Genomic DNA, 20,680 nt, shown 5'->3' on the forward strand with positions numbered 1-20,680 from the left:
TTACTTTCAAAATCAGAGTTTCTTCCATTGTCTTCCAAAACATTAAAACTGAACTAGCGTAAATGTATTGTTACCTCAAAAGAAACATTTTCCTTCCTATTTCTATGAACTTAATCATGTCTCTTCTGCTACTTGCTTTTTTAAAGCACCCAAGTGCTATGGGGTGGTTCTTTTGAACTAATGAGATTAGAGACTTTCATTATCACAATCTACTAGTAAAAGGGAAAATGTGTCTCATTGGACTTTACAGCAAAGGTTTTCAGTATTATATATCTTAATGGTGTATTTCATTTGAATGCACAGAAAGAGATTGCACGGAGATGCAATGAGACGAGGAAATCACACACAGGAAAGAGGACTTTTTAACAAAAACGTCATACTGAGATGATACATAATGTACAATTGGCATTTTTGAGACTGTCTGTTCCTCCATTAAAGGATTTAACCTTTACTGAAAGAAAACCAAGCATCTAGTTTCTCTGACTTGAAAGACAAACTTCTCACTATGTTCCACTTTAGCCTCTCAAAATAATTAGAGGTAAACAAAGCTATCATAAGTAAACAGGTGATTTAAATTGTCACCATTAAGCTTCAAAGCAAAAATCTTTTTCCTTTATTGAAACCAAATTCACTGCATATCACAAATTCATTGCAGCTCATTATATTCTATCTGCACCCTCATTTTTACTGCAAATAACAAGATGGACCATTTTAAAAAGCAAATCTGAACTCAAGTGAGCCATTCCAAAAGCTGCAAGAATTCTTCCAAAAGCTTTAGCAGTGAGAAAATATTGAATCTGGTGTCCCCTCCCTGACAGCTGCAAAACTGGTGATTTCACATATATACACTGCACTAAATGGCAAAGGAGGTTAAAAAAATATCTGCTACTTTTGCACTTAGGTATGCCACACAGAGTAAAGGCAAAATCAACACCTTTGAATGGTTTCACAAAAAATAACAAGACAATCACCTGCGAAATCCTGGCACTGGGCTGCGATGCTCTCTGTACCGTTCTTCAGGGAGGAGAACGCTTCATCTGGATTTAGCATCTACACAGAGTTACGCAACTTTGTAGGACAAATGCTTAATAGAAAAGTGAAAACTTCTGATTTTCTTTTTCTATCCCATTTTATGGCTGAGTCACTCTCCTGCACAAATAAGAATTTGCTGCCTTTCCCTGACCAACCACAGCTGACAGGCAGCAGGTCCAGCAAGTGTGGGTAGAGATGTGAAGGGAACCAACCTTACTCTGGCCTGCTGGGTTGCACCTCTTGATCACCTATCGGATGCTCCCGCACACTGGCTGCTCAGCCATTGGCCAAGCAAACAGCACAGGCCACCTTTCAGCCTAAGATATAGCCCTACGAATTACCTCCAGCCCATAGGCTGCCTGGCATATAGCGAAACAAATGCAAATTATTACTTTGAATTTAATCTGTCAGGTTTAAAATGAGACTCACAACACTGAGCCATGCTTTATCCAAAGAGCTGAAAGCGCTTTAGGAAGAGCTATGCAAGTGCCAAGCATATCACAGTAAAAGAACCATCCACAGACTGGGACCAACTTCTTGCACCATGTTTGGAAAGCACCTGGCACCCCAGATCCTGCTCTGCAAGAAGGCTTAAAGGAATAACGTTAACATAAATAAACACCATATTTTGTAAATGCGTGCTGTTTGTGTGGCTCTCAAAGCTAATTAGTTCATTGCCAGGAACAACAGCAAGGTCTGTTTGCTCATAGCAAAGTTCTCACATACTGGCATACTATTTTCATTTCTTTATTAAGAACCTGCTGATGAAAGAAACTGCCAAACTCGCTAGAGCCAAATTATCACTTGCCTTCTTTAAACACTGCTTTCAATAAAAAGCATTAGGAAAGCACCATTTGATGGGAGATGCATCCTGCACTAAACATCACTCCTATATGTCTTCAGTGAGCGTTTCGAGAAATGCTTGAACAATTGCTTAAGACGGGAAAACGTACTTATTTTATCACTGGGGTTCTTGAACGTGTGGCTGGATGAAGGTGCCGACAGCATTTGCTCTCAAGAATCCCTGTGGGAGTAAGAGTTGCGTGTTGAAAGGTGGGAGGTAGAGCAAGGCTAGAAGACACAGAGCTTTCACCACCTCCCCTCCAGCCCTCACCCAAACTACATCGCTAGTGTCTTCTACCAGGGTTGTTACGGAGGGAAAGCTGGTAACATCTCAGGACGTACGGTCTTAATTTCCTTGGGCAGGAGGAGGCACCCTCTCTGAAAAAGGTGGCACATCTGGGCACAAACAGATTCAGCTGAAAACACTGAAATGTGAAGACTAATAAGCCTGATTCTCCTTTACCCTTTCACCCTTTTAATATATTAGACAAGAGCCTTAAAGTGGGCAGAAATTGTGAGGTTTACAGAAGAAATTCATGCCAACCTTTTCCATAGTTACCAGTACAGGCTGGAGCAAACAGTACAGAATTAACCTATTATTTTTAGCGGAACAAAGGCTGCTACCAAAAAGACAGAATAAAGTTAGAGACAGCATGGAGCTACTGAACTCTCACCAGGAGCCAAGAACGACACAGCCCAGCGCCAGAATATTTCTTAGTCTCAAATACAGGACTAAAATAACTAGGAATCAGCTTCAGGGGAGTAATATTTACAAGAAGGATCTATATTTAAAATAATAAAGCCTCCCCCTAAAAGCATACAAAAATATAATAACACATTGCACTTTTGCATTCATAAAGGCTTTTTGTGCCTGTATCTCCGGTTTCAGGTTGAGTGACACATCCTTCAACCTTATCAGACAGATGGGGGTTTTTGTTTGTTTTCCCAGGCTCTTTAAACATACAAGTGCTCTTCTCCATTTCCTGAGATTTAGAATAACATATTTAAAAGGCATTCAGGACTCGCATTAACATCTAACCAGCAGCAAAAACTGTCACTTCTATTTTAGCCCTCTTAGCTCCCTGATTAGAAAGTTCTATTAACTGAAAGACAGCACCAGTTCACAAAGATAATCAAGAAGAAAGGTCAGGGTTTATGAAAGGAAATTCTGGCCTTTCAGTGCACCGCTGGGACTTGAGCTCAGTGCTAGCTCGAAGAATGAAAAGGCAGAGATGCAGTGTCCTTCAATGGTATAAGCCTGGCACCACTCAAAATAAAGCCATACGGACCTCCTCGGACTGGAGAATGACCACTGAAACATCAACCCTCAAATGGCAATTCCTTATAAACGGTGGTTGCACAGACACTATCAGAATAGTATCAGTGACAGTCAGCATTGCCAAAGTCATACTTTATCAAAACCTTGAACTGTTGATAGAAAAATAAGTGTGACACTCTATCACTGTCACCCTTTAACTCAGAGAATCCTAAAAAAATGTTAAAAAGTAATCTCTTTCCTTGATCCCAAAACTACATTAGCACTGTGGCTCCAGTTTCTGTTACAGCATTCCGAGTTCTCCTGCTCCTTGGACACTGCGACCCATATACAAAGTTGTAGAAACATTCAGTGCACTTTAGGAAGTATTTGGGACCTAACAATTACTAGCCCTCACACCGCAGCCTTTCACTCTTTTCCCTAACCAGTACAAATCTGGCAGAGAGGGCCTGACCCTGAATGATTCATGCCCTTCTGTGTTCAAATTTTATCGATCTGTAGATTTTGAGAATTGGGAGCAGAACCAGGGAACAGCCTATGCACTCACATAAGGAAGGCACCTATTAGGGGATCGGCACCTGGTGCTTAACCTCTCGCAGGACTGAGCCAACTGCACCAGCAGCCTTTGCTGGAAGCAGTTGATTGGGCTGCAAACTTGGCACTAATGCTGCCCCTGCTGATTTCCAGGGGAAACTTCCACAGAGTTTTAGCAGAAGCAAAACTGGGCTCTTAGAATAGCGACATTTCATTCCAAGTAGTGTTTTCTGCCCGTGCGTGCCTCCCCCGAGGTGTGCAGAGCAGCACATGCGAACTGCCTTAATCATCCAACGCTATGCCTGTGCTCTCCCAAGAAGCACAAAGAGACAGAAGGTTACAAGAGTATCTGCCAATAGAGACCATTAGGAGATGCACAACAAGAAGTGATGGATTATAATAAAAAAAAAGTTGTTTGAGGCTGCCTTTCCTGACAGAGTCTCAACATCACTTGATGGATTATTTGTCAGAGTTCGCCATTTGCGAGTCATGTATCTCGCTTAAGCTACAACGCTGGTGGCAGGCTATGCATATTGCTGGATCTAATTGGAACGGTCTGCTTTGTACACCTGAACTCTCAAAGCTGTGCAGCGCAGCTTTTATGAGTTTGATTTTCCATGATGACAGAACTGCCTGCTTGCAGTTCACTCCTCCGTCTGTCCTAATTCAAACAAGAAGATCAGGATTGTCTTATCTTCATTCCCACCCTCTGAAAGGGAAGATAAAAATATTTGCTCCTGCTTCATAGGAAGCAAAGAAAACTGAGGTCTTTCTTGAGACTTTGGCTGTGTAATTTTAAGACTGAAAGATGACCTTCCTTTTTTCAAAGATGGCTACTCCAGAAACCCTGTATTTCCGTACCAAGTTGCTCATATCTCTCTACTGCTATACAGAAAATAATTGAAACTTTTTGTATCTGTGTTCTTGTATTTATACATTCTTGTCCTTGTTGTTCAGGCATTGCGAATTTTAGGCAAAGAAAAGTGAGGGCTATCTAAACACTAAGCAAACAGCGAGAGCCCTTTGAGTTTACAGAATTTCAGGAGACCTACCATTTCCATTTACTAGATCAAATACAAGCTGTGTTGATACTGACTCCAGCTGCCTGGTACAGGAGGGCTGGTGAAGCATGTGAAATGAATGTAGTGATCTAAAAACTGAAATGGTCACATCACAAACTACTTTGCTGCCACTGAATATCCCAGGAAACTCTGGGCCAACCTTCACAAACAGGTTAAGGACTGAGCTGACAGTCTAAAGACCACTTCCACTTTTACTCTTAAAGATGATCTTCCCAGGTATTTGGTGAAGCTTTCCCTGCTCTTCCTAAACTGCCCTTGTTTTACAGGACCATGATAGACTCCAGTCTCCAATGCTGTCAGTCAGGCACTTTATACGAGCACAATGTTTACATTCAAATATATTTTAGCTCATCCTCTTTGTTGGTTCTTCTGCAGTAATGATTCTGTTTTTCTTTACACTAAAATATGAAGGGATTACTTGAATCCACAAAGAGAAAAGGTTTTCACAATCCAAAACGCATTATCATAATTCTTCTCCCTATCACTTAAATTCACTCATTTGATTAAGTATTTGAGATGTATCATATAATAGATGTCAAATATACAGTACAACACAAAATATAAATATTTTTAAGGCATAAGAAACCAATGAACTTTTATAAGTAGTTGGTGCTGTTACAACGAATAGGCTGTCTCAAAGGCACAAGCTCAAAGAGCCTTGTTCAGCCGCCATCTGAATCCGTGCATAGCTCCCCACGCCGCCGGGCTAACGCCGGCAGCCTCACGGGACAGCTAGAGACTGCCACAGGCGGGGAAGGGGCTGAACGCAGTCGGAGGAGGTGCACCATTACCTAAAACAGAGCAGAAAGCCGCCTTGGAAAGGTACTCAGGGAGGTTGTAGCCTTCGCTCTGTGTGGCACAACTGCCCAAAATATCTATGAGCTTTACCAGCCTCTAGAGCAGGAACGGGAACCCTCTATGCTCCGTTTCTGTGCCAGATTCCCAACTCAAGAACAAAGATTGCATTCGCTTTTGTGAGCTTTCATCTGGGCTAACACACCCTCCACCCCGATCCCTCTCAAGCTGAAGGGCCGCACTGGAAGTGCCCTGCGGCATTTTTTGGTGCTGCAGCTCCACCCAGCAGAAGAGGTATTTTGCAGCCATTTCCAGGCACAGAAACTTTGGTGTTATACAGAAAAAGGTTCTAAGTTTCAATTCCAAGCCAAGCAGGAAAACCACAGATCTCAAGCGACTGCTTTTTGGACCTGTTCCTAACTGACAAGTCCCTTCAGTTTCCAACACTTCTCGGACTCCTGAGATTCCTGGCCAGACACTCAAGGTCAAAAATGTGGTTTTAACTTTCTGTTTCACTATCCCCATGTGGAATAAGGAACTACTACTCCTGTACTTTAAGGCAGGAGTCTCCGTTTAATGTTTCTACAGCATTTTGAGATCCTCAGAAGCAAGGTGATATGTAAGTACAAAGTGTTATTATTTTATGAGTTGAGGGAAAGAACCTCGTGTTTCAGAAAATGGGAAAGGTGTGTGTGTGTGTGTGTGTGTGTGTGTGTGTGTGTGTGTGTGTAAAATATAAAAACAGCTACAAGAATAAAAGAAAATATGAAAAGAAATCCTAAACAAATCTTAATTATCTCAAAAAAATATAGCCTGGTTAGAAAAGTAATATTTGGGCAACTACCATACCCAAAATCTTCTTTGCTGTTTCTGCTACCCCTTTAACATCAAAATTGTATCATTTCATTAGATGATCATGTTATCACTTCTGATGATTACATATATTTGCACGAATGGCACTATGTATGTATAATCAATTATTTTTAAAAAACCCTTCTTCACAAGTTTCAGCTAAGACAACTTTAAAGTAACTAAATAGTCCAGTAGAGATATCCAGAGTGAATCTAAACCTTTAATACCTATAAGCACTACATAGCTCTCCTAATTACCAGTTTTATATGCAGTTGGGGCTAAAATATTAGCTTTATCCTTCACAATGAATTTAACCCTGCCTCCCAACTTCACTATTCTTCTCACGTAGTTTTGTTTCAAGTCCTGCCTTGTCTAAACATGCTGCAACTATAGCATGTTCCCTCTTTTGTGACTTAATGTTGTAATTTGAAAGAAAAATGTAAGAGTAATTACTGATGTAATAAAACATGAACATACTGTAGACAACTCTATGGAACTTTAATTAGGAAAAGTAGGTTCTTATGATTTCCCTGTTCTCCTTTCAATGAGCTGTCACCCAGTGTACATCTTATTTCCATGAATTTATTTTGAACACTTTTTGTCAACTTTGGCTTCGTATTTCAAAAGCATAAACATAGAGCAAATTATGATGTTGCTAAATAAAGGCTTGAAATGCAATCTTCTTATAGAAGTATGTATGTCTAACACAGCTTCTCCTTTTATTGATTGCTATGTGGAAAAATATGAAGGCATAGATATTAGCAGAGCTGGTTCTTTTTAATTTCTTTGCACTTAGATATGGCCTCAGTCTAAAGAATCTAACCAGGCTCTGACAGTTAAAGATTAACAGTCCTGCCATACCAACCGGCTTGACAAAGGAGCTTAGCTTAATCCTTAAGGCAGTATAAGATGTCTTATGACTATTACTGTGTAGGAGCACAACTATAATAAACACACTGTAATGTAATTTTCAGTATTTTTCCTGATGTAAAGTATGGGTCATGAAAAAAATATTGACACATCTATTTGTTTTCCAAGGAAAACAGAAATCAACTACAAAACTTTTTTTTTTTTTTAAAAAAAAGAGATTACTTTTATTTTGAATTTCAAAGATGCAATGCTTTGCATGTACTGGTACACAAAAAAGCAATTCCAATAAAAAAGAGAAAAAACACACAACCTCATCATCTACACTCAAAAAGAGATGGCCTTACAATTTTGGCTGAACTTGCTCACGCACCACTCTGTTATAGCTGCCCTTAGTTTTCACCTCTGATCTTAGTCACAAGGCTTTCATGTACTTCCTATGAGCAATGTACTCTATTTAAAATATAAATCGATTTTAAAAAGTCTTGAGGCCTTAAATAATGGTTTGTCCTTGGATTTAGCATGACCTTGGCTGATATCACCTCTTGCACTTCCAAGTAGAATTAATCTTTTCTCATTTGCTATAGACTGTGCAAATTAACCATCACACCTGAAAGTTCAGAAGTTAGGATACTAACTGTCATCTTAAGGCAATTTTTTTTCATATTATGCACTACAAATAAGATGTCATCTTCATAACACATTGAAAAATATCCCTAGAAAGTGGTATACTTATAAAAAAAGATCAGTTCTGAGAAACTTTAATAAAGCTGATGCATTTTATCATCCATCAATTTATTTTACATGTGCCCAAGAGCACCACTAAAGGCATTAGGGCTCTGTCATTATTTTTGTCATAAACACCACTGCTAAGGTGCTCCTAACACTGCACTTTTACTGTATCCCATACAAATATGAAGCCTGGAAGACCAGGTTTCCAGGTCCTGTGAATTACTTCAAATCTAGATTCAATCTGAAGATACATGGCCAATGTTAAAAAGCAAAGGAGAAAATATTTTAGTGACTTATAAGCTCAATTTTATACTGGAAGACTGTCTTTTTTGCATCTCAAAAGCCTCAATAGAATTAAGTTGTTAATTGAGAGTCCAAATATATTCTGGATTTCCCCCCCCCCCCCCAAAAAATCAAAGAAACAGAAAGATCCAAGCGGTGTTATTCCACCTTGGCACCTGTGACAGCTCTGATGGGGAGCGAGCGGTGGCTGTGCCTCCTGCGGGAGCCTGAGCCGCTGCAGCACCGCTGCCCTTCTCAAGACCAGAGTCACCATCCTTCCCCTCCCCGCTGCGTAATAAGCGGTGCTGAGTTTCAAATCAGCCCAGCTGGGAGGGAAAGGTGATCCTAAAGCATCATTTCACTTTCCAGGCCAAAATGACCACAGGCATAATTTAAAACATCTTGAAAGCCGCTCTGTATTGCATGAATTGCTGCAGATCAAAAGCGATCACTGTGCTGGCAGAAAGCAGACATGCCAATACCACAGATACCCTCCTGGCCCTGATATCCCTGCTCCATGTCTACCAGCTGCACAAAGTACCTCATTTGTGCCCTTAAACCATCAGGGATGCACCAACACTACTGCTGATAAAGAGTATTCAGCCTACCTATAACTAGCCTCATTGCTTCTTTGCGCTACTACTGAGGCATAAAGCAGATATGGGAAAAGTGAAGAATTTTGCTCTAGTTTTGATTCTACTTTTTAAAAACTATAGCTTTTGGCTATTCATAAAAATTAAAAGAGAAGTCAAAATTAAATCTATGACTATGATAATCATGTATGGGAAGAGGAACATTAAGACTCAGCAGTCTCACGTTAATTAGATTGTGAGGATATTAGTAAACATCCCATCATCTTCAAAAATTCTTCACTGACAGAAATTAAGATGCAGTTGTCAACATTTCTGAAGAAATGAACATCGTAAGAATACCAGAAAACATATTACAAATGAAATAGCATATATGTATATAGAAATAGTCATATTACAGATAAAAAAAACCCCTTGGCCTGATTTTCAAACATGAGTTTCTAAAGCAAAGCAATGCTCATTTTTCTCTCTGATAAGAACATGCCCAGTAAAAATCAGCATGTTTTGTAGATGATGACTTAGATGACTGATTTCTGCTCTGTAAGCTTAATTTTAGCTATCTCCAACTCTGAAAACCTGACCCACGATGTTACCTATCATACTAGGCTGTTGCATGCAAGATAAATGCTGAAAACCAGTCTTTTTTATAGGTCTACTAAACTTCTGGCAATCTACTGTAATGACCAAAATGTAGGTAACGAGCACTGGGAAGTACGCAGCACTTCTGCCTAAGCCCTGAGAAGCGTGCAGTCTGCACAAGAAGTCTGTAGGTCGGAGTCATATCCTCCTACCATAATAGGTAGGAAATTCCTGGTGGTGCAGCACAGGGCTGAAACCACTCCTCGGAAGGAGCATTAGGAGACCATTAGGATATGCAGTCAGCAGTTTTTTGCAGGTAGTTGCAAAAAAATATTGACCACGCTCCACACAACCACAAGCAAGCTCTGCCCACGCATCGGACTGTAGGACACACAAAACTACAGTGTAAGCTGCATAACCACACTAAACGTGCCGAACCCGAGGTAATAAACCCCTTCTCTCAGTCAAGCTTATTAGTTCTGGCTTAGCAACATGCAAACTGCAACTCCTGAGCTGCCAGGGCAGAGCTGATGCCTCTCCAACCGGCTCAAAGGGAGGGCAGAGCATGCTCCCGTCTGCTGGCAAAATCCCACACAGACATATGCTTTGACATCATGTCAGCTGGCACTCGGCAAGAGGGGGAAGCCCTTGCTGAAGGGCTGGTTATTATGTATAGTCCCATTCAGGTCCAAGGTAGTTCTCACGGATAGCGTGAGCGATATTAGACCAAACGGACCCAGATTTTGTAATGGTCATGATGCAAATGAACCGATACTAAAAACAGAAACAAAGCCGGAGCGGTGCTACAAAAAGAATGCACAAGTAGATGAACAAATTGAAATAGTAGTGATTTTGCTATAGGTTTTTAATTTGCAAATCACACTTTGAATAGTCATCAATAATAATGATAAGGAATATAAATGTTAAGAAAGAAATTATCTAAATAAATTACAGTGTCCTTTTTTCTTTTCCTTATTTTTTTGCTAAAAGGAGTTTGCCTACAAATACCCACACACAGGCAGATGAGCTGAGGAAGGACAGGCAGCATTAATTCTGCATCACCCTGGCAGCTGCAGCAGAACACTGACTGTATTCTGAGATTTTATGTTCCTATTTTAGAGTCAACCGATATGCTGAGATGTGTAAAACCAACCCTTTTACAGTAGCATTAGGAATAAAATGGACAGCAACAAAATTTAGGAGCACGTTTGTCATTATTCTAACCTCCCAGGATGAAATTCAGCCAAGTGTCTGAGAGACTGACCCAAAGATGCCACGCTCTGCGCTACAGTGGAGCGGGGAAGGGGCAGCACAGTTTGCACAACAGCACGTACTGCCTGCGAGCCTCTATGCTCGGAATAAACCATCAGGGACAGGACTGCACCAGACCTGCCGGAGGCTGATGGAGGCTGAGGTCAGGGGAGCAGCGCCTCTGCGGGTTTGGCCAAAAGCTTTCTCATAAGGACTATGAACAACTCTTGGAAATCATGTTTTTTTTTTTTTTTTTTAAACACATTTTTGGTTGAATCTTTGCAGACACAAAGTGCCTACAGTTTGGATGGTTAGAGTTGAAGAACAGCTAGCATCTCAAATGCAGTTTCATGCAGTGGAGGTCCCTGGCACGACACCTGTGAACTGCCCAGAAACGCTCTGGGCACGCGCACACCCCGGCCCCACAACGCCCCGGCTAGCTTCAGCCCACCCTGACCCCCAGTGCCACAGAAAGCTCAGCGCGGAGCCAGCTGGCTCCAGAAGAAATACAGCTGCCAGAAGTCAGGATTTATTTGCTCAGGTATGGTGCGACTATTCTGCTTCAAATTGAAGCTAACAAGCCTGGCTTGGACTGTGCTACGTGGACTTAGTGACCCAGTCTTTGCTAGCTTGGGGATCTCTGCATCGCACTTTACTGCCCAATAATCATGTGCTGCCATCCTGTCTGCTGCCCTGATTATGTGCTTCCTCAAATCCTTATGTTTTGTACAGGTCAAAAGGGTGAATTTCATTGAAACAGAATAAAAATGTCCACCTGCAGAGAATGCAATGCAGGCGAGAAAACCGAGAAGGAAACGAGCCTGAATGTGACTCACATCACCACCAACGAAACACCGCCTGGTGCCTCGAACTAGGAGAAGAGGTTTTAACCCTGTGTAAGGAAACGGGTGAGCAGCGTGTCTTTGGTGATGAACGCAATCTCTAGAAGCCTATTTCTTAGTGAGCAGTTTCTTAAGCATAACAGTACTCCTTTAGCTTTTCTGTGCACAAAGCCTGATACGGGTGTATATCTGGACAAACTTTCACTGTTTTCTTTTCCTTAGAGATAACTCTCAGGACAGCTGCTCTGCTGAGCATTATTACATCTACTCTGGGTACTTATGACCTGCTATAGCTGAGGGCAAGATATACTCTATTTTAATACTGTCTGGCAGTATAAGCTTTACCAAATATTTTGTTTCTGCAATATTAGAATCATAACAATATCTGAGGTTGCGAGTAACATACCTAACTAAAAATATAGTATTTGCTAGGGTACTTGCAAGCCCCAGTAAACAAAACGTGTATTCCAAATGCACTGCCTGTTTACTGAAAAACATCTTCCTCCTCTTCTCCCAGGTTATTTCTTACCAAACCATCCATTCTGTGATGGAAATTTTTCTATAGTTGCAATGAAGTGTTTTATTTGAGGACAAAGCACACATTTTATATTCATGTTCTATGTTACTTATAACAGTCCAGATTACTAAATCCAAACTAAAAAAAGACTGATCTATGCTGCCCGTATACCGTGTAAACCCATTACTGTTCTCTTTCCTTGGAGAACAAACATTTCGCACTACCAGTGCACTGTCACAGTGAAAAAATACTCAAAGGTGATGTCTAGTAATTACATTGGTTGGCCCTCGCCATATTTTAAAATAACCCAATCTTATCCCAAAGTTTTCTAATAATGTTCCTGTAAGAATCCAGTATTTACTACTGCACTTCTTATACACATTGTGCTTCTCTTACACTGTATGGGGAAAACTGCCTCCCTGAATCTAACCCAGGCACTAACAGTATTGCCAGCTTTGGCCAGCCCCAGCGCAAACTGTGTTCTCCATAGGCACATGCATGTGTTTCTCAGAGGAGGCCTCTATATTGCAAACATCATCAACAAGGGACACCTCTGAGGGGCACCACAGAGCTCTGCTTCATCATTTGTTTTGCACTTCTGTTGCAAAAAGACTCTCTGAAGGCAGAAGCTTAAGGCTTTGGTTTGCCCCCTCTCTTCCCATGTGACTCTTATGCTAGACTGTATTTGAATATTTTCAAGAGTGACAATGGAGATCAGTTAATAGAGGTTTCTGAACTGAAAACATTTGCTCTTCCAGCTGCGAGGAAACTTCAGTAATTAGCCTGGTCTTAACACTCTTAGCTTTAACTGTTAGAGCAAAACAGTGATGACTAATGGAGATTGCTTAGGGATGAGGTGAAGCAGCATGATGCTTCATCTCACCTTCAAAGTAGCTTTTGTGCTGTCACATCAACTTATATCAGCACCAAACAACTGCTGATTTGATCATAATTGCCCTAATTAGAAGTTAAATTAATACACTGAGTTGTTCAGTATCAATGCCACCTCAGCATCAAGGATGTGCATACAGAGCATTACTGAGCAATATGGGTTGAGCTAATCTAGAAGGTCACTGGCACAAGGAAACTCATCCTGTAGTTTCTTGTTCTGAAGACATCACGTAGTTAAGGTGACACAACTTCAACTTACACCCCAGGACAGGGACAAAGGGAAAACTTAGGGAACTCCATTGAGAGAGATCCGTCAGTTGTGAATGAAAGTTATATTTCCTGCCAGTGAAACCCTCATTTGGTTCAGACTTACTTCCACCAAGGATTAAAACACTTTAAAAGAACAATTCATCTTCACAGAAAAACGAAAATAGCCTAAAATGCTCGCAGTCAAAGGCGGCATGCAAGAAGTATACAATATGGCAGATCTAAACAGTTATCAAATATAATACACTTCAGCATGTACTGGAAATACAAATGTCGTCATTGAAACTAATGATGAAAATGGAAGTAATCAGAAATAATCTTTTCTGTTTCTGTTTCAATGAAAGCTACCTCAAGATTTTGGATAACGTCAGAAGTTCCATGGGGCAAGATCTTCATCCAGTATGAACTGCAAGAGATTTCTCTGCCTTCAAAGTAACACTGACCATTTGCTCTCCTTCATCTTCTCAAAAACCAGGAAATGATCAGAACACGGCTGGTTTGCGTTTGAGTAGGCTTTTAGGTATCAGATGATATGAATTAATGTAATAACACCACATATTAGATGCATATTAAACGTCTTTCAATTTTCAGGGACATTTGAATATTTAATGGTACCTGTACTCTTTCCCATCAGTTCTTCTAAGCAAGAAGTCCTGACCTCTGCCTGGAGTCACTATTTCTATTAGTCAGATTCCACCTCTACTGGCACTTATTTTATGAAGAATTAGGCAATAGTGATAACAGTGAAATACTACCCTTTTTACCAGTCTGTTGGCCAACATTGGTGTTCTCTCTCAAGCACACACTGGTGTCAAAATTCTTTAAAAATTTTGTCCAACTACAGAACACTGTCCTTTTCAAAAAGCTGAATAAAATAAATGCCTAACTGCACAGCTAACTGATACCTAGCACCAACAATATGCAAAAGACTTCAAGATACTGCAAATGGAAACAGTGCCAAGCAAGGACTGCTGGCTCTTTGCAGAGGTGCCAAGCAATCTGGAAAACAGCAAAAGGCACCATTTTCCATCACTGTTGCATCCTCTGTATTGCGCAGTAAGTGTTATCATCTAGCCCACACAGAGGCTGCTAAAAATTTTAGACAAGAATCATCAAAATGAATGAACCCAGTATTATGATGCATTACGCTGAAAAACTAGACTACTGCAGTAGCTCAAAAGCAAGAAAATATGAAACACAGGATAGTCATTATTCACATACTGGCTAAATCTGGTAAAATATCACTATCTCTGGAGGGTGTGCGTGTCTGTGTGTGATCCAATTACATTTCCCTGTTGTCACAGTTCTATTTTTTTTTTAAACTGTCAGTTTTATGAGAGTTTTAATAAACTTAAGCTTACTAAATTAAAAAGTAACTGCACTACCTCAAACAAAAAAAAGCAACCAGCAAAACACAGCAAAAGGGGCTTTTTGGAGTCACACCTTGCTTAGATTTATGGCCCGTGGAAGTGTCCCCCGGCAAGGTTATTCTAGAATAAAGTCTCCCCCTTGTGGATCTCTGACATTATAAAGGCTCCATCAACTACGTAGCACGATAAAGCATACAATGCATAAAGCATCGTATCATAAAGCCTGTGCTCCTTCCTTTACAGGTGAGGATTTCATAGGGGCTAATAGCAACCTGTAACGAAACCACGGCACACAGCTTGCTTCAGCTCAGCGGGTTCACCCCACCTCAGGCAAGACAAGCCGTTCTGCTGCAAGGTACCTTATGATTCAGTGATAAATGCATTTGCAAGAGATGGAAACCCTCTGAATAATCTCGCTGTCTTCCCATTTCCACATTGCACAGAAGCTAGTTGCGAAGCTTGGGTTACCGACCCCACAAACCATCCACAGCAAAAATGGCAATGGTTTAACTACTTCGGTAGCAACTCAAATTTCAGACTGTTTCTATCTGATCAAATTAGAGAGCAAGCATAAAACACGACAAGGTATTTCACCCTTTTAAGTGGGAAAAGTTACTATTCTAGAAAAAACAGTTTTGTTCCAGAGTGAGTACTCGTGTCTCAGAGATTATGGGAGCTATAGGACTATTTGCAGAATGATCCTTCCTCAAACACTTCATTAACTACACTATTCTCTGATCCACGTTAAATTAAAGGGATCACAAAGATTTCTTTGCATATGGTAATTCATATTATTAAGAAATCATTGCAACCATTTAAATTCTCATGTTGATTTCAATGCGCTTTTAAGGTGTTTAAACATGGGTCTAAACACATTTGTCTGCAAGACCGATTTTGATGCATTGTTGTGTTTTCTAAGAAATAAAATCTTTGATGGCTCACTATACTATTCTATTACATATGTGATAAACTCATATTTTATTCGTAGTACCAACTGTTGAGTCAATACTGGGTAAAAAGCTTCTTAAGCATCCAGACGTTCTCCACCTCATTTCAGAATAGTAATATAATGGTTAAATATTTATTTCTTGTAAGTTTTGGAGTAGCACTAGGTTTCCTGCTTTCATTAGCAGCTTCCTATTTGTATGCAGTAATTGCTTTAAAAATATTAGCATTGTAATTCCTTGCTAGCACTGTGATAAATCAACAGAAAGTTTTGTCTCCGTGCCTCCCCACAGAAGAGCGTAATTCTACTTCCCTCAACACCAATGACAAAATCTCTCTAATTTCCGGATTACACTCAAAGAATTCATGAAAGACATTAATTTGACAGTCTGGGACTCTCATCCTTCCTAACCACAGAGGAGATGCGACAGCGGAGCAGTGACGACTCTGCCAATGCGCCTCTGCACAAAGCCGCAGCTCCTGGAAGCAGAAGGGAGCTGCTCTTTCTCCGCTCCCCTTCAGTCCTTGACCTCTCAACAGCAACTATCAACAAACCATGTTCTCTGTGCCGATTGCGAGCTGTAGACATCTGGCTACCACGAACAAATAAACCATTCATTCATTTCAGACATCAGTTGACGATTTTTAACTGCTGTTGGTCTGGGACATGGTGAGGAGAAATAGCCAGAACCACTTGCTTGAAGCAGGTGCCTAATTTTCTTTTTCTCCTTTTTTTTTTTTTTTTTTTTTTTTTTTAAATAATAAAGAGTTCAGTTCAACAAAAATGAACTTTGCACTGCTAAACTGTGAAAGGCAATGAAAAGCTATGAACGTCAGCTCTGATCTCTGCTGCCTGATTCAGGGAAAAATAAGCTTGCAAAAACCATAGAGGCAAAACACTATGAAACAAAACATCACAAATCTGACCAAGTGACAAGAGACTCTGGAACAAAGACTCTTCGACCTAGTGAAAAGAATATTATGTATTTTAGCCATATTCTCAGAGATTACCTGCTTATCTTCACAGGATGGATGAGGAACTACAATTCTTACTGAATGCAAAAATAAAAGGGGGAAGTAATTGGTAATTACAATACTGCAAGCTATATTTTAAAATAATCATTGCTGCTTTAACCAAGTACCTTGATTTGCCAGCAAAAAGTCTCCATACATGATCAGCCAGCACTACTAAATGAGTTGCACTGCTATTACTGAAATACCACATAGTATAGTATAGTATATCTGTCACTAATGCGGACAATAGTTAAGCTTTATCCTTGAAGAGAAATGTCTATACAATTGTATAACATAACTTGTGTATGTGCCAATGCTCATATTTGTAACTTTGGATTAATAACTTCATCACTTATCATATAACTTCTAAATATATGTGTATTCTTACTCACATTAAGTGCATCAGAATGGGAACAGCACCACAAACGTTACACTAGGTGTTCATATTAAGCTGAACTATGGGATCCAGAAGCATAAAGCCTGTCTAAAGTTAGAAATGTTTCAGCTCCTAGATCCGAGTTCAACATTTGGTCTACCATTAACTGCCAAGAGTGCATGAACGGATGGATTTTGCATAGTTTATTCAGCTTCTTGACAGATAAACCAAGAGTCTATCTGGGAAATCAAGGAAGCTGTGTTGTGAAAAATCTACCATTAATTGTCATTTCACACTGCCATCTCTGGGGCCATCAAAATAAGACACATCACTGCTGAAGTCATTTCCCCCTTACCTTTCCAAGCCTGTTGTCCTCATACAACAGGAGCTTTTCATCTCCTTCCAGAGCTCCCTGTCTCTTAAAATATCATGTCCTCCTCACAGCTACACAATTTTATCTTGTTCTCCTCCTGCAGTTCTAATATTTCTTAAACTGCTCTGATTCCTTCATTTTCTCTCACTTTGGACTGGACTTACATGCTGCCTTTCAAGCTGTCTCCCACACAGTCTCCAGTGTAACACCCAATAAACATTTCCTCCAAAAATCTTTATTTCCCAGTTCTCGCAACATCTCTTTCTTTCTCTCATCATCACTGATCCTGCACCCTTCATCTTCCAAAGCCCTGATGCCTGTGATCTTTCATGTTCTCCAATTTTTATTCTGCAGGAAACCTACATATTCTGGGATTGTAAATCCATGTTAAATATATGGGTCTGTTAAATTACTAAAATAAATACACTATCAACAGTCACATCTGAACCCTTCTCTTCCCCATTGTCTCCCTACAGTAACACAGTCTCCTCACTGCTTTGTGTACCACAGTGGCATAGTTCTCTGCATGATCTCCTGTGCATTAAAATAAGACAGAGTAAGCTGGGAATACAGCAGGGACTCACATTATCTTCCTTTTGACCAACAAAAGTTACGTGGAAAAGTTATTAAAGCTTCAGCAGATTATTACTGTGAGGCATGAGCTATCTGCAATGAAATTCAGAAATATAATATCTGTGGGGTGTGGGCCATAATAAAAAAATACTAAAAAGCTAGAGGAGCAGGTCTTTTCAAAACACAAGGAGACACTAGGATCACCTTGGAAAATAACAAACATGGAATACTGATTTTAAGTGTGTTCTACTAACGAGGGGAGTTTTGGAGTCAGGAGAAACCACAGTAGGAGGTTACCAGTGTCAGATGGCTACTCACATAAAGAGCCTTAAAAACACGTAGATGCTTTCTCAATTATTATTACTGCTCACAAATTCATGTTCACATATGTCTACATGTCATTACTACAGCCATGTCAAAGAAGGACAAAAGAACACAGTAGGAATCCAAGTGGCCAAACTTGCTTTCTCTATAGCCACCAGCCATTACCTTGGAGAAGTTCTAGGAGAACCATGTAAGACAGCAAATAAAACCTGCAAGGGATCATCATGAGCTATTTCTCTGTGTTAAGAGCACTACAGATAGCTCTTGCATAGAAAGTGTAGCCAGAAGGAACAATAAAAATCACTGTATATCAAAGTCAGTAGTACCTCTAAACTCAGCCCAGTAACTTGCTTGACTATAGAGTATCTTTCAGAAAGATACCAGTCTTGATGTGAAAACACTGAGAAATTGAGAATCCTCACTTTCCCCCCCACCCCTCCTTTTTCCTGTTAAACCTGTGCATAGCAAACATTACCCAGGGGTCTGGCAGAGAGGGGTCTTTGGAGCCCCCAGGTAAACACAGAAGAACCTGACCACCATCCTGGGCAGAAGAATCTCCCTTCTGTGAAACTTGCTGAAGCTCAGGTATCTCTTCAGCAGGGCCATTCCCACCTTGCCCACCTCATACCACAATCCATCCTACAAGAGATGGCTACGCTTAGTGTGCTGGTCTCCAATAAAAGGGCATCATGGTCTGGCAATCCAGCCAGGTAACTCCTGTGTCAAGGAGAGGGACATCAGTTTGCTCACCATTAGAGAGGTACCCCCAGATTTCTGGAGTGGAGACTAGGGTTGACACCTTCTGCTCCAGGAGGAGGATAAAAAGGTCATCTAGGAAGTGAACGCAGCTCTTGGCTTCCCAAGACTAAATGAGCTAAGGAGAAACACCTGCTACTGCCCTTTGCCTTCCAGGTGCCAACCAACTTCTTTAACCCTGCTTTAATCTCACCACAAGCTCTCCCCCACCCTCGTGGGGTCACACCTGAAACAAAATGCTTTGCTCTCCATCCTCCCCTGGGCAAGGGAGGAGAAAGCCGATGCCCCGCAGAGGCCCGGCCACTCGCTAACCCGCGCCAGGGCCAGGCGGGACGGCGGCGGGGCGGCGGCGGGGCGGAGTCCTGCGGGGCTGCCTCCGGTCCCCCCGGCGCGGGGCGCGGCGGCCGCTCACCTTGTGCTCCAGGACGCTGATGTAGCCCTCCAGGAGGCCGGGCCCGCCGGGGGGCGCCGGGCGGTGCTGGCCGCGTCCCGGCGGCCGGCTGGGCTCCGCCGCCGCCACCTGCTGCTGCCGCCGCCGCGGCTCCGGGTGGCCCCCGCCGCCGATGCCGCCGTACATGAGCAGCAAGCTGGTGCACATGGTGGTGAGCGCCAAGCACACGGCCAGCCCCTGGCGCTGCGGGGCAGAGAGAGGCGGCTCAGCGGCTCCGCGCAAGTTTCACGCCGCGGCGGACGCGGCAGGACGGGGGACCCTCTCCCGCGGCGCCCCTGCCCGCCTCCCCTCCGGCATCCCTCCGCTCCCCCCTCGCCGTGCTCCCCCCCCCTTGCACACCCCGCTCGGGCGTTTTAAGGAGCGCCGGGGGCGGCGGCGCTCCCCCTGCCCCAGTTACCGCCAGCCCCGTCCTTCCAGCAGCTCGGCTCTCTACGCGCCCCTCGAAACGCGCACGCACGGGCACAGCCATCCCCGGCCGAGCACCAGCAACACGAATAAAAGAAAGGAGTGGAAAGTTCCTCTTCCCCCGCCTGCGGGGCTTCGTCCCCCGCCGCGCAGCCCCGAGGAGCCGGGGCAGGCGCCCGGGGAGGGCCGGCGCCGGGGCCGCCCGGGGCACCCCGCGCCGCGCCGCGCCGCTCCTCCCGCCGCCCGCAGAGCACTTACCATCAGCGTCTTCATTTTGTGCGGCTCCCGGCCGCCCGCCCTCGCGCTCCCCGCTAGGCTCTGCATGGCGGGGACGCCGCAGACATGGCTCGGCCGGGGAAGCGCCGCCGTGCCGGGGATTAGGGGGGAATTACAGCCGGCCGGACCCTCGGAGCCTGCCAGAGCCGGGTCCTCGACTGCCCCGCCTGCCTCCGCCCCCGCGCCCGCCTCCTCCCGCCGGCGCGGCGGCGGCTCCCGGGCAGGTGGAAGTTAACTTCTGCCGCCCCCGCGGCCGCGCTGCTCCGCGGCGGCGGGGGGAGGCGGCGGGCGGGCGCCGCGGGAGCCCCTCAGCCGGCCCCGGCTCGCGTCCTGCCGGCAGCGCCGGGGCTCGGCCCTCGCATCACGGCACTTGTGTGTTCCCCTAGCGGAAAATCCGTCACTCTCCCACCGCTAGCTGGATTTCCTGAAGCTGGCAGCGCTCAGGCAACAGTTTAAATCCATGCTGGCAAAAAAAACAAAACAAAAAAAAAAACCAAATCAAAGCAAAAAAAAAAAAAAAATCGACGCCTTCAACTCGTCGTCGGGCGCTAGCAGCACTTGCGGGCTCGCTCTCATGCCATCGCT

At 42.9% G+C, this 20,680-nt stretch overlaps 1 protein-coding gene and 1 long non-coding RNA gene across 2 annotated transcripts in view; one reads left to right on the plus strand and one right to left on the minus strand.

Moving 5' to 3' along the window:
• ST6GALNAC5 (ST6 N-acetylgalactosaminide alpha-2,6-sialyltransferase 5) overlaps positions 1–20,278 on the minus strand; it is a 69,023-nt gene extending 48,745 nt beyond the window's left edge. The window contains exons 1-2 of the mRNA XM_064516068.1: positions 20,078–20,278; positions 19,376–19,597 (exon numbers count right to left, since the gene is read on the minus strand). Of these exons, the coding sequence (XP_064372138.1) occupies positions 19,376–19,597; positions 20,078–20,143 (288 nt within the window). The 5' untranslated portion in view covers positions 20,144–20,278. The remainder of the gene's footprint in view (positions 1–19,375; positions 19,598–20,077) is intronic.
• LOC112981266 (uncharacterized) lies at positions 5,915–16,278 on the plus strand. The gene is made up of 6 exons (XR_003258663.2): positions 5,915–6,181; positions 11,001–11,256; positions 11,448–11,623; positions 13,577–13,752; positions 14,846–14,957; positions 15,841–16,278. It is a non-coding gene; the product is annotated as an uncharacterized LOC112981266 (long non-coding RNA).
• Positions 20,279–20,680: the final 402 nt, after the last annotated feature.

The sequence above is a fragment of the Dromaius novaehollandiae genome, chromosome 8, assembly GCF_036370855.1.
Source record: "Dromaius novaehollandiae isolate bDroNov1 chromosome 8, bDroNov1.hap1, whole genome shotgun sequence".
Classification (NCBI taxonomy): Eukaryota; Metazoa; Chordata; class Aves; order Casuariiformes; family Dromaiidae; genus Dromaius; species Dromaius novaehollandiae.